This window comes from Topomyia yanbarensis, chromosome 2, assembly GCF_030247195.1.
Source record: "Topomyia yanbarensis strain Yona2022 chromosome 2, ASM3024719v1, whole genome shotgun sequence".
Lineage (NCBI taxonomy): Eukaryota > Metazoa > Arthropoda > Insecta > Diptera > Culicidae > Topomyia > Topomyia yanbarensis.
In genome coordinates this window covers 124,257,848-124,273,173 of record NC_080671.1, presented here as the reverse complement: position 1 = coordinate 124,273,173, position 15,326 = coordinate 124,257,848, and the positions used below count along the sequence as shown (strand labels likewise).

The following is a 15,326-nucleotide window of genomic DNA, read 5'->3' as shown; positions in this document are numbered from 1 at the left end:
AAACTTGCATTTTACACGCACACACACACACACTTCATGCCGGATGCCGAGAACAAGAGCGCCGCAGGCACTTGAAAATGCATTAACTTTTCAAGAAAACAGCATCATCAACACAAAGAATGAACCTCATTTTGTGGCGATGACGGGCTGAACAAAAACCAGAGATATGTACTCCCGTCGTCCGGCTCCGACTGATCCCATCTAAATGAGAAATAAATTTCCCTGTCTTTTGCTGCCTTTGATTGGGATGCCGAGCGCCGGCCTGGAATCGGTTATTTGGTGAAAATAATCCACGGTACGATATATTGTTTGTTTTGAAAATCTCAACAAGATTGTCAATGTTTTGCAAGATCAGCAATTGCTCTGTGTGCTGTTATGTTTATGACCACGACTATTAAGTCTGTTAGAATGCAGGGTTTTTAGACTTTTGTGAAGACGAGGATTGAATCGAGCATAATATCATCGAGGAGCATAAACCAAAACAATAATATGGAACGCCCAACTCCTACCAGCAGAAGGCAAAAGATTCTTCACATTGCCTTTCGATCCTGCCCATATGAGCCTACTTAGTCCTAGTTTTCCGTTCTAAGTTTATAACTGATTCGCTTTAGGAACCTATCCGTATTTCAGTTTCATTTTTATGTGAAAACAGGAGTCCTCAAGTTAAAGTGTTTCTCCGTGCCGAAGACATATTGACTAACAAAACAATAATATGCATGTCACGCACGAAGTATCGTGGGTCTTACCCTTGCTGTGATACGCGAATCTCTGACATAGTGGATGTTCGGACAAAAAAAAACTTCTCTGTGGCATCTCTGGTGGATATGCTCAAAGCTGGAATATATTGATAATTAAGTCATTGATTAAGTTTGAGGTTATAAAGCTACTCACAATTTTAGTATTCTTATAACGGGCGTATTAGGGATCCCACTAAATCCGGCCTATATTGCTATTTCTATAATGCAGAATAGCTTAGAATTTTTGTGAATATATAAAGTTCATTGCAATTCAGTGACAGACCATATTTTCGCCTTTGATGTGACAGTATATATTTTCGCCTTGGTTGCGAACCAGGAAAGATTTTCAGTAGCGTATGCAAGCGGTTCTAACAGTGGACGTTTCTGCTTCTGTCCCAGCCGGTGTGAAGCGAACGACAAATAAAGTTTCTTTTATATTGTGTTTCTTATCTGAAGAACAAAGGAAACTTCTACTATACTATGCTCTAGTAGTCTGTCGAGATGAGTGAGTCGCAGAGCAAGAAGTGATGCACCGGCCAAATACTGTGATTAGTGGTGATTCGCATAAGACCGAGTATTTGTAATGAGGAACATTTTCTGAAGGTGAAAATGGAGGCTATACCTACGATAGCCACCTTTATTGAGTTCTACCAGCTCCGGTATTCTGCGCTTATAGGGTTCAACAAATTGGATCATTGATTTCGAATGATTTAAAACCATCAAATTTTCATGGTTATGTGTGACAATGCTGTAATCAAGATCTTCATATAAATAGACGGTGAGAGAATCAATCTTCGGTTACAAGATCGGATACCGCTTACTTGCAGATACATATCACTTATGGGAGAAATGGAGTACAAAACATAATTCGATAGTACAATTACATATAGTATTCTTTGCACATATCAAAGGCAAACTAGTACGTTCCAGTTCTGTGAAAAAACGTCACATTACGATTTATTTACCGCTTAACACAAACAGTTACCAAGTATGTAGCACATGTTCAGGTAATATTGATAACGGCAAAAGCTGCGTCAATATCTCAAAATCTACAGCCAGCACAATCATTGAAGAAATTCACAATCATAAAGGCAACAACCAAGCATGTTTGCGAACATAAAGGCAGCAACCACGATTATGACACAGAAGTGTTCAATAGCGAGATAGATATGAACGACCCCCTATACGCAGTTGGTGAGGAAAAAATATTTCCCTGCTTCGTAAACAGGTATCTACGTGCAATGGTTAAGAGCTTGCGTGAGATCTGTTGGACAGCCAGTAAAACTCATTTTATTATTTTTATTGTTGGAAATAGATATAACTAGATAACAGAACCACTGTTTCGATGGGTCAAAGCATTGAACCGAGTTCACTTATGAATTATTTAAAAAATAGTAGAAGAAATTTAATGGACGACTGAGTACTAAAACTCTCCAAAAGTGAACGCATCAACGCAAGTGATTGTCCCGTTTAACAAAACTCAGATGTAATACTCGATATTGGCAACTCTATTTTAAATTTAAATGACAGATTTTTGAATTGTACCCAATTTGAATTACTGTATTAGGTCTGTGCACTCTGTACTCTTATATGCAAAAAAATATTTCAATTTACTAAGAACGATATAGCTGAGGCGACAGTTTTTGCTTTCGCGGCATTTTAACGCATCATCATTTTCATTGGCACTTAATTTCACTTTCATGCGAGGAATTCGTTCCGTTCATGCGAGTTCGCACCACTGTTGCGACTAAAATTTTGTGACTGGTTGAATCTATTAGTCCAATAATTTCGATTTTATGTCTTCAGTATATCGCAGTCTCTCGATCTGTTTTTTATTCGTTTTGGACTAAAATGAGAGATGATCAGAAATCACGGAGGAGGAAAGAAGAATCAGCTAATCTAAGGAGCCTCAAGAGCACCTCTTCTATCTTTTCTATGCACTCAGAACGAGTGCTTTCGGAATTTCGCTCTGATCCTCTTCATTCGGTTTAAAAAAAACAGCATTTTCGAAAACACATTACGTCTTCGTTATCCCCACAATATTCAACGGTAGGTGGAACAACGTTGATTGAAATTGTTTCCTAAATTTTGATAAAACAAACCTGTAATCAAAGAGCATTACAGCTTTCTTCAAGAAGTCATGCATCTCTTCCAATCTTGATGATGATTGTAAAAAACTTGAGCTAATTAAAAACGAACCAATTACTGAGCAGATTGTTTGAATTGACTTAGAAAGTGTAACTGCAAGCATCTTCGCACCACGAAAACAGCCGCTGACAAAAAAAATTGCAAAAGATTCACAGAAATCGAATAAATTACAATAATTTAAAAACATAGACATCTGAAAGAAAGTCTCCCCGGCACAGGAGAAGCAAGTGCGATATGTTTTCTTTGATTTTTCGGAAGCAAGTGTGATGCTAAAATTATTTGGCTCACCCATATTTATAGTTTCGAGTAATTCTAGTGGTGTCATCAATGTTACATTCAGTGCTTCGAAATTTCAAAATCAGTTAACTATTTCTGCTTATTGAAACTGATATTCAGATTCAACGCCTCGGTCATTCAACTTTCCAACTGACCGAAATTTCATGCAGAATCGAATGTTTGAGTGCAGAGGAAATATAAATTCCTTCACCAACCAAAGCATTCATTTGTTATTATGTAGATAGTTCGAGCATTAGTCAGCTGAGTAATCTATGTCTAGTGCCTTTTCGCTCAATAATCCCTCTCAGAGCTAGCATAGAAACAAAATTCAGTTTGCTTCTGAAACCGAACATATGCGAACCCGAATGCGCTATGTCGGGAGAATGAATGACGAGGGAAACGAACCAAACATTTCATTCATCGCGGCAAGCAGGAATTGAATTTCGGTTCTCTTTCAATTTAACGCAGGGATGTCAATTTTTTAAGCTCTGGTTACATTTAACAAAATTTACGTAAATTGCAAGATAACAGTAATCAGGAGATTTCCTTTCGATTAGTGAATAGTCCTATAGTAGATAAAATTCCGGCTAGTTTAGTAAATTAATTCATTGAAACTTCTCTTTTGTATTGTCCAAAAATCTATGAATTCCGATATGAAACCTCTAAGCTTCATGTGTTCAAATATAATCTAGGTAAATACAGCTATAATTCTTATTTATGCTTTGTAGAGAAATCAGTAGTATTTTTTGTACACTCTTCACATGTCAACAATTAAAATTACTGGTCTGTCTTTTGCCATAGTTTCAAGGACAAGAAAAATTGCCTAGAAAAATAAGCCTGTCTAATGATATAAAAAGTATCAATTTAATAAAAGAATAGGATCTGTGGAAAATCTGAATACATAAATAGATAAATAATTAGTTATTCTCACTTGTCTGAAAATAGTCTTTAATGTATCATCATTTAAATTGAAAATTATTATAAATGTGAGTTCAATAGGAGTTGAACCGTTTCTGCGCATCTACAAATCGCCTGCCTAATCAGAAGATTTGGAGCGAATTTCGACATTCTCTTGTATTTGTATTTGTATTTGTATTTGTATTTAAATAATTCAGTCTTAATGAACTATGCTAAAAAGAATTGACCTAAAGTGGCATGCGCGGAACTAATGACGAAGTCGAAGATGTCGTTATAATCGTTGAAGCGACGGGTCATTTCTAATATCAGCGTTGTTGGCAGCGTCGTGAGTGTTGTGCATTTCAGAGTGCAGCAGTGTTCGAGAACAAAGGACACGGGTTGTTGCGTAGAGGTTAATTTTTGATAGAAGATCGGGAACATCATATTCAGCCATAAGAAGCTTAGACACGAAGGTAGTTTACGACGCGGGTCCTCGATCTTCTAAAGTGTCTAGTCCTAATAATTGACAACGATATTCGTATGGTTCAGGTTCAGCGGATCTTTCCAAGACAATTGACGTAACGCATATCGTATGAATCTGCGCTGGACAGGCTCACTTCGTTGGCTTCAAGTTGTATGATGGGAGCACCCACGTTTGCAAATTCTAACGGTGAAAATGGTAGCTTATAAATTAATAATTAAAACCAAATTCAAAAGCAAGAATTCGTCGATGTACTGTACCATTTCTTGTATCAGACAACATATTGTCTATTGCCTTAGTTTTGGAACTGTTTTCACTAAGAAATTTTCAAAATTATATTCAGTTTCAAGTGACTATCTCAAGTCACCAGAATTAAAACATTTATACAACAAGTTTTAAGCCCCTCCCGAAACAAAATCCTGGCCTGATAGCAAGTAAATCGCTCTTGGACTACATCCGAACATGCCAACCACTGGAGTAGCTTGCTTACGCGCTCAATCAAAAACTGAGATTTGAGGCCGAAAATGTCAAAGAATTTGTTACATTCTAGCAGCATTCTAGTGAGGGCACTGACTAAACGTTGCAAACTCAATTATCACATGACTACTATTCATCGTGCTGAGTATTATTAATGTGATCTTTGTGCATCCGATTATGGCACGTCATGCTATCTGATATATAAATTGCTCTGCAGTAATGCGATTACGTATCCGTCGTCACATGATATTGTTACTAGTGTTTTGAATCTTTCTGGGAACAATGGTTGTTGACAAATCCATTGACAATTTTGAGATTAGCAAACAAAATGCGAAATATTAGAATTTTTTAAGGGTTTCTGCTGGAGAAAATATAAATTATAAAAGCTCGCGTGAAAAGAATCAGTTTATTTTCCTATTATTCCCATTGAAAAATCTTCAGTCATTAAAATACTCTGTGCTAAGAAATTTATTTCATGCGCGCTGAACCGGCGTACTCTGAATTCATTATATCCGCATAATTTTTTTGTTATATTTAGATATTTTAAATATGTAAATAACTATAGGCTGTGTCAAGCTCACATATTATAATGTTTGATACAAAAGCACGAAAAAAATATATAATTTTTTACTTAACATTACAACTTTAAATGATGTAAAAACGCAGTTCTCGGTAGGCGTTCCGATATCTATACAGAAGTTCTATCACCAGCAGCATTGTAACATTAGAGGGTTTTCGGTCAGCCCGAAATGAGCAAGCAAACAAAGAGAGACGAAATAAGCAAAAAGACCCGGAGCACTTACCGTAGACAGTGAGACTGACGGGATCCGAAACACGCTTGCCGGCAATGTTCTCCGCTACACATGTATAATTGGCCATGTCCTGAAAAGAAAAGAAGTGAAAAGGATACATCATCAAACAGAGTGCAAAAAGCGTCCTAGTGGTGGAAGCACAAAAAAAAAATCAGACATCTGATGAATAGCAGAAGGCACCCGGAGCCGATGTCTTATTGTGTCCTCAGAACATTAGAAGGCTGGAAGATTACAGCCCGCCTTGTAATGTTGAGAGTCCTTGTCCGTTTTTTTCCACATTGTAGTACTCTACTTTTGTGCAATAATCTGTGAGAAAATGCTTGCCTTATAGCACGCAGCGAGATAGCAGCAGCGAGCGACTGACGGAGAGAAGGAACATTAGCGAAGTGAAAGAATTGCCAAGGTGTCCCTTTTTGCAACACAAGGATAGCTACTCCATTCCAGCGCTTGGATATGATGCTGTGCGTTCCAACCGTGGGCGAGGATTTTTGCTGCCGCCATGGCCAGGAATTTGATATAGTTCGCTGAAGGGTTCCAGTTTGTAACAATGGCAGAAGCAGACAACGAAAAGAAGCAGATATAATCTTCAGCTTGTAGGAAGAGTTCACAGGCGACACAACTTTGACTCTTCCAAATTTTGATTTTAATGCTTATTTTTTCTGTAGTCGGTTCAAACTTGCTAATCTGGGCATGTAAAAAACTAAAATTTAGAAATATTTCTTTTAATGCTAATATTTATTAAATATATTTTATAACTTGAAATGCTTGAGCAAAGTTAATTGTAAATGTCACCTAATAATAATAAAAAATCGGCGCCGGTCATTAACTCTTACGAAGTACGGCTCGAGATTCTACTCTACTATAATTTTATACTTCCACGATATCATGGCCAACACCAACTTTGTAGGCATCATGATATTTTGAATGCTCTTATTATGCACGGTTGAATATTAGGATTGAAGAAACCCTTCGGTTTTCCTTTTGTATCCATCATATCCTTCATCATCTGTGCACTATAGAGTCAAGCACCTTTCCTGTGCAGAACTTCCTTGCTCAACCAACCTCGAGCACAAAAGACCGACACGCAGTAAGCTGTGAGTGAAACCCTGCAGGGGGCATTCCACCTTTTCTACTTCCTATCCTTTCTGATAACGCAGGTTACAAATTGGAACAGGGCTGAACGGCTTGTAAACTCATCATTCTTTCAATTCACAGAACCAGTGGGGGAGCAAAGCCGGTCAGAGGCTGTCAGCTATGGATCTTCACAGCACAACACAAGACAACAGGTGGTTGATTGATTGCACCACATTTCCTCCTCGATCCTTTCCCCCTCAAATTTCCAATCGCTTGCTTACCTGCATCGTCACGTGGGCGATCAGTACTTTGTCCTCGACGGTGATCACAACCGGCGGATTGGCGACCAGAGGGATGCCATTTTTGTGCCAGCTGATCTTGGCGACCGGGGTGGCGTTCACGCTGCAAATGATCTCCGCCCGACCACCCAGCTCGACGCGGACCGACTTCGGCGTGATGCTGATCTGCCTCTTGATATCTGCCGAAAAGGAAGAAGAAGAAAAAAAGGAAAGAAAAATAAGATGAGTATTAAGTACACGGACGGAATGAAAAAGTGCATGTCGAGACAAGTCAAGTATGTGTGTACAATGAATATAAGGTAGCTCCGGAGCGCTTCAGATGGTGCGGAATAATCGATGAAAAATTTGAATGTGAAAGTGTTGCCTTTCCGACCGACTGGCGATGTCCAACGGGCAGGGCGGTGGCGGATCTCGGTCCATTCAAGTGGGGCCACCCGCGGTTTCGCGTGAGTATTTTTTTCGGTGCGCGCAATATTTTTGTTTGTGTTGCCGCAGGTCAAGCACACTGTTGACGAGGGGATTAGCACCATAAATTATGGATTTGAATGGTTTTATTGCGTGCAGGTAGTTGAAATGGAGTGCGAAATGTCGAGGTTTGGGAAAAGTGATGATCTGCGCGTCATGAATCGTACTGGTGAGAATTCAACAACTTGCTTTCGAATGCAGTGAAAATAAAATTGATCAGCGAAAGAGTCAAGTTAACTTGCTTGAATTTCAAATTACGTGAAAAATGTATGCAGATTTATCGAATTATTGAAAATATAAGCGATTTCGGCCGAAAAGAAATGGAATTTCATGTATTTGGCAGGCATGCCTTTCGATTGTTATCTGTTTGTTATTCTTTAAAATCCACATGGAACCTTAATCGATTTCCCCCTCCATCGCATTACCATCCAATCAAATATCCAATTTTTACTTTAAAGGGCAATCCTACCTGGAAATTTTTTTCAATTTTTTATCATTGAAAAATTAAATCTGAAGGTTTGTATGGGTGGAAGAATTCATAAAATTCTTAAAAAAATCCCTATCAAAGTCACTCTGCGGTATTGTTGTTTTATACACTCACTCTTGTGCATGTTTTTCGAGTTGGCTGTAACTCTTGCGCTTACGATTCTGATTGACTGTAGTTTTAGTAAGTGTAGTAAATGTAGTTTTATAAATATATTGTAGAACATTGTTGGATTTTCGGAATTAGAAGAATGGATTTTTTCAATTATTTAAGGAGTGTCTCAAAAATAACCAACCACTTATAACATTCCTATTCACACACATGTAAAGCTAGCGATCTGTGCTCACCTGCATTCGACATGTTTATCTGTCAAAAATTAGCGAATTCGAAAGGAGACTAAAATGCTAATCTAGGACATATGGCTACGTGAGAAAAAGTGCCACGATGAATAATTTAGCAAAGCGCTTCATCAATCGAAATAAATCGATATCGATTCGTGATTTTGCGAAAAAGACTGGAACAAGTGTAGGAATAGTCCAAAGGATCAAAATGCGTTACTACATGAGCACATATAAGAAGCAGAAAATATCAAAACAAATCGCTGAGCAACACGCTTCCAGGGCACCGATTTTATACAAAGGTTACTAGTGATGATGTTACTGACCTCGAGAAATCAATCCAGGTAGAAAAATTTGAACAAAAAGTTCTTGTGTGACAGGCAATTTGTTCCTATGGCTTCAACTCATCAATTTTCTACACCATTGGAACCATAAATGCTGATGATTACCATACAGAGTGTTTACAAAAATGATGCTTCCGTTATACAAAAAGCTCATATTGAGTCCTATTGAACGATACTGGGCTATCGTGAAGCGTATCTTCAAGAAGGAAGGTAAAGTGGCTAAGACCATGCCAGAGTTAACAAAATATTGGAATACTGCGTATAAAAAATGCGATGACACCACAGTCCAAAATTTTATGAAAGAGATCAAATCTGAAGTCAGAGAAATAGTAAAATAATTAAAGTAAAATACATAAAATTCATAATAAAACCGTTCCTAATTCCCAATTTTCAATTTTTGTTGCGATTAGACGAAATATGTTTAGAACAAATTTTCGATACAGTCTATGCAACCGATTTTCTCGTTAAAAACATCATTTCAACATAAGTAAGGTGTTTTCTTTACAAATTCAAATTTGGACAAACTCCTACGACGTCTATTTCATTTCAAGTATATTTTCAAAACCTGTTTGAATTTTTTGTCTATGATTTACGAGTGGCATCAACTATGTCAAAAAACATTTTGTGTTGTAATGGATGCTTCGCCGCCATTTTGTATTTGACAAAGCAAAGCAAATTTTGTTTTCGTACCCCATCATGGCCATTGACGCCTTCTTGTCGGCTGGCAAAGGGAGATACACCTTTCTGACAAAATATATTTTATGCGCGATTTGGAAATTTAGTGAGTTATGAAGCTCGATTTTGGAAACTCATTTCCCAACACGGTTCATATTTAAAGAATGACGAATAGTGAGACGAATCCCACTGTCCTTGTATGCAATCACTATTTTGTTATTATAATTCATTTCAGTGAATTAACGGAACCGTAAGTCCTTTATATATTTGCAATATGTAACTAAATATAAGAATTAAATAGCAACTAATATTATTGAGTGTGCATCGGATCTAGTGCACGCAACTTTCTATTTCACTTGTTTTGCGACAAGAAAACATCTAGCCTAATGCATCTTAGGGAAAATTCAACATTAATGCTATCTCGGTGATCACGATCGGATGTTTTTTCTTGCTTTCTGCACTAACGACTGATCAAACCCGGCGTCGTTGGTACTAACTTCCTCGCTAATGGTGCTGGCTGTTGATGTTGGGGTGCTTGATTCTGCGTTTTTAGCTTCCGCAAATTTCGCATCCATTTCTGGTTCAGATGATGGTATTGAAGACTGTGTTTTGCACTGACTTTCCGCAGATATACATCTTCCACCAAGGGGCGATCAGATATACATCTTCCACCAAGGTTTTTCGTGCTATAATGAAATTACAGTACTTGCACATAGGAATCTGTCTTTCATGGCGACATAGCGTGGTTAAATGTTAGTTCCGTTATGTTTGAATTCTATAGTCAAGTGGGAGGGAATAGATCTTTCGTCCCACATCCTCACCACAAAAATACCGTTAGGCCGGAAGAAGTTTCTCCAAGTATTCGGTATAGCGGATTCTACCTCTATGAATTGCGATATGCGTTTTGCAATTGGCTATGCGGTGAGAGTCATATAGCCATATATAGTCATCATATTCCATATACACCGGAATTTTAACGTATTTATTTTCAACCATGCGTTTATAGTTATTCTACAAAACAAACTTTTCCGATTGGCCGAACATGTTGAATGGCATTAGTTTTGTATTGTGTAGGTGATGGTACTGAAGATGGACGACTTCCGTAAGCCTAAGCTCCATTTGCACCTTCCAAAAATATGCCACTTCACGAAGACTCGGTCGCATAGAAACCAATTTGTAATCAATGACCGTAGTGTTGAGTCGAAGCAGCGTTTTTCGTCAAATTCGCACATAACACGCAAGAATAAACACAGTCTGTTCTTTGTTCTTTAGACAATCCACACTAGAGGCTACTAGTTGTCGTTCACTTTGCTTGTTTGTAGTTCCGACTCGAGCAGAAGTAGAAAGTAGACAATCACTGTTGTTTTTTTCTCTACTAATCTTTTGGAAGTCGATTTCTCCATTGATTTTTTTTCGCATGAACGCCGTTGTTCCAGTTAGTCAAGTCCAATCTGACGAAACCGATCGGAATACGATGGATTATTTGAAGAATTTTGGTATAACAGATCCGTTAATGATACAAAACCTAAAAGTGCTTTCAGTAGTTTTGCTTCCCGAAAAAATCAAACATCAAAATTATAGTAAAATGAAATAATGTTGACACATCTTATGAAATCTTGATTTGAATTCAGGTTATGATTTTAAAATAAGCTGTCCAATTTCTATGGCAAAATATGGAATTATATACTTGTTTTGCTTTTAACAAGAAATTTCACCATCTGAATAAGTTTCCAACATATGAATGAACTATGAATTATGAAAATAAGGATGCGTAAACAAAGAATGGTTGCAAAATCAAAATGGAATAAAATTGGAAATAATGAAAAAGCATATTTAAAGTGATACCATTGAATTCCGTGCACGCATTTTACCAGCACGCGCGAATTTTTTTTCCGACGGCAGTGGAGCATTGTCAGCGTCATGTGACAACGCCAGATTCGGTTTGCTTTCTTGAGGGTCGCTTTCGTTCATACTATGATCGTAACTGCTGTTTTGAAGATAACGATCGATTGTTTTGATACGCTTTTTGGATTTGCTGACTATGGTCGTGAAACCTTCCACCTTGTGGTCCACAGCTGTTTTCGTGTTGCGAGTTGTTGTTACAGAAGTATTGAGTGTGCTAGACGTTTCAATCGTCGTTGTTGGTTGAGAAATTGACTGTGATTAAACTTTTGGTGTAAAAGTCTGGATGCTTGGTTGTGTTTTTATTTGGATGCTTACTCGCACGATTTTTCATAGTGTGAATAATAATACACTGAACAGACATGTGTCAGTTTACATGTCATATATTTCCATATAGTCTCTGTATAAGGGATCCTATATTCCGGGGTCACGAAGGAAGTAAAAGGGCGGTTTTGACGCACTCTTACCAGCCGAACACTGTTCGCGGTGCTGGGGAAGGAATTCCTCCAATAGTCGCGTTCAACGGAGACCACGTCACCGTACTGCGATATGAGTCTGCAGATGGCGCCATTAGATGTATCCGATGACAAATCATGTAGTCGTACCTCGATGACAACATTCTCTAGATATACGAGGATCTTAGTGTTATCATGTTCAAATGTATTAGTCTGCCAGATGCAGTCATCTACCAGAATTCGACTGTCGAATTGTACTAGAACCAGATGCCGTATTTGTTGCAATTGGAGTACACCTGGTAACTGTTTACTGTTCAACTTTTTTTTCTGTTGGCTTTGCACGCTTTTTGTGACAAGAGTCGTAGATGGCTGGAAGCAGACCGGCCAAGGTCTCTTAATTGAAAGATTGGATGTATTCTACACCAGAATCATATACGACATCTTTTGTCAGAAAAAAGTGTCGCCATCACCCCATCACTTACATTGGCTGGAGCCGCCAATGCTCAATTCAAATGTATTGATGTTTGTTTCGAATAGAGTTCGTTTTTCGTTTCGATGATTTCATTAGAGAGAATCATCTGGTCGTACGTTACTGAAAAAATCTCTCTTATGATAAAAGTTACCTCATTTTACGGTAAATTGAAACAAGGTTTGTGCAAATTGATTCAGCTATCTTTGAGAAAATTGTGTGACTAAATGACACAAACACACACCAGGAATCACGAATCAGAATATATTGGTTCGATTGGAACGTTTCCCATGTTATTCGGAGATTTGTGCCTTGCCTTGGCTGATTACTTTCCTAAGTGGAAGGGAAGGGGAGATGAAATAAAAAGGTAGGAAAATAAAAAAATGACAACTTAATGCAATCATAACATAAAACAGTAAACAGTCTGGATTCTTCACTCCCGAGTCATGCTGATAAAACCTGTAGCTCTTTAGCACACATGGCTATCAACAAGCTCCCTTATAGGTTCTTCTATGTATGGAGAACAAATAATGAGGATACGCAATTGCATTACTGCAGGGCAGAGACATATCAAATGATATACGAATATTTTATTTTTTTTCTTATCTTCAGTATTACTGCAAAAATAATATATTTCTTATTAATAACTAAAAATATATATTTCTTATTAATAACTTATATCTATGCTTGGAAACGTTAAAATCATACACTGAAGAAGCTTCGTTAAATCTGCGGAAACATCTTTCCAGTGGATTATTTTGTCCATATGAAGTACGGTGTCTAGGGATCCACAGCAGAGTGGGGTTACGAAGAACACGCGGAGGCGCATACAAATTAACGCCCGAGAGAAGATCGGGGCTGTCGATATTACCTGACAGCAAATCGAAAACAAAAACTCTTTGCAGGAAGATACGGCGAGTTACCAGATTCTGCAGACTGAATATCATACATCTATCGGCATAAGGCGGCAACACAACTGGATCATTCCATGGAACTTTCCTGAGAGCGAATCGCACAAAACATCTTTGTATACGTTCTAGTCGTTCAATTTGAACGGCATGGTATGGTTCCCACACTTGCACTGCATACTCCAGAACACTTCTGATCAGGGCACAGTAAAGTGCTTTTAGTGCGTAGAAATCGTCGAAGTCCGCCGTGTTCCGCTTTAAGAAGCCCAGCTATCCGAAAGCCTTAGCAGTTGTCGCGATGATATGGTCGGAAAAGCTCAACTTCCTATCGAAGAGCACTCCCAAGTCACGGATCGAGTCGACGCTTTCAATTGTTCTTCCTTTAAGGCAGTATTCATAACGTCCTGGAGTAAGCAAGCGTCCGAAACTGATTACTTTGCATTTATTAACGTTGACTTCCATTCAGTTAAGCATACACCATTCTTGAATAGTACAGATATCTTCTTGACGCACTACGGCGTCAAGTGCAGAAGCGATAGTTCGAAAGATTTTGAGATCGTTCGCGTATATCAATTTCCCAGACTTGATCCGACTACAGATATTGTTAATAAACAAAATAAAAATAAGCGGGCCCAGATGACTGCCTTGCGGGACACCTGTGGGTGTTCTGAATGTGCTAGAGCGCGTGTTTTTTTATACTTACGAATGCCGAGCGATCGGAAAGATACGACTGTAACCAGTTAGTCAGCCAGGCGGGAAATCCCAAACGCTTTAATTTCAGGATTGCGATGTTGTGCGGTACTTTGTCGAAAGCTTTTGAGAAATCGATGTAAATTGCGTCCACCTGATGACGTTTCTCGACGGCGAAAAACAACTTAGAAGTGTAAGCTATCCGGTTAGAAGTTGTTGATCGTTTCGTGACAAACCCGTGTTGATACTCCGAGATAATGTGGAATGCAGATGCATACGTGACGTTGTAGACCAGCTTTTCGAGAGACAGTTTAATAATGAGATACCTATGTAATTTTCGACGTTGTGAATATTTCCAGCCTTATGGATGGGAACGATAGCAGCTTCTTTCCAGGCGATAGGAAAAATGCCTTCAGCGAGAGAGCGATTAAAAATTATGCACACTGGAAAAGAGAGCACGTGGGCGCAGCTTTTTGCTCAGCACACTAAATTGTAGTCATTTGATAATTGAGTTTACAAAGTCCACTCAGTGCCTTGACTAGAATACTGCAATTGTGTTTGAAAAAAATACAACAAATTCTTTGACATTTCCGGACTTGTTTAAAACAAAGTTAATGAGCTATGCTAATGGTTGCAACCCATGGATGAATCTTTTGCTTTATCGATGTTTCCCGTAGACGTAGATGGAGCAAAACTTTGAAGCACCCATTTGATCGATTCGGTTGTTATAGTTTACGAGCAAATGCCCAAGAATTATCTGAAAATAACTCGGCAGTCGTCTGAGATGACTTCGTGCAACCTGGAAAGTGTCTGTCAAAAAGTGGTGTGCAACGTTTGGTATCAATACGTTAGGCATAAGTACGTTAGTCATAAATATGTTAAGTATAAGTACGTTAGGCATACATACGTTCAGGGATGTCAGGATATCTTCCAGTTTTATCTGGCTTTTTCCAGATTTTAAAGACCAGGTCCAGACATACAGTTTTGTTTTTATCTGGTTCAGATTTCTGAGAATTTGTCCAGATTCATCCAAACACTTTGAAAAATAACAATATAACTAACAAGACCCTTGATTCACAAGCCACTTTTTGAGAAAGCTGCCGTACAGAACATAACAAAGTTTTTTCGCTGAAAGTCAACATTTTTTTTCGAATTTTCATCAGCTATAAGATCCAGCAACCCAAGATTATGGAAATTCTGAGATTCAAGTTTAAATCATATGCTGTATACTGAAAATTAAGCATAAGGCACGGAATTTTAAGTAAGCCGAGATATATTTGCTAACATAGAACATTATCCTATATTCCTCCCTAAGGAGGAAAAATCGGGGTAAACACCAATCTTTCTCCCAAAGGTGAAATTTTTTTGTAAAACAACTCTTTGTACGTGTGCGGG

The 15,326-nt window shown here is 38.2% G+C and overlaps 1 protein-coding gene across 1 annotated transcript in view; it reads right to left on the bottom strand.

Annotated features, from left to right (window-relative positions):
- LOC131680735 (netrin receptor unc-5-like) overlaps positions 1-15,326 on the bottom strand; it is a 1,096,742-nt gene that overhangs the window by 371,446 nt on the left and 709,970 nt on the right. Inside the window, exons 6-7 of the mRNA XM_058961442.1 lie at positions 7,184-7,380; positions 5,820-5,898 (exon numbers count right to left, since the gene is read on the bottom strand). Coding sequence (XP_058817425.1) covers positions 5,820-5,898; positions 7,184-7,380 — 276 coding nt within the window. The remainder of the gene's footprint in view (positions 1-5,819; positions 5,899-7,183; positions 7,381-15,326) is intronic.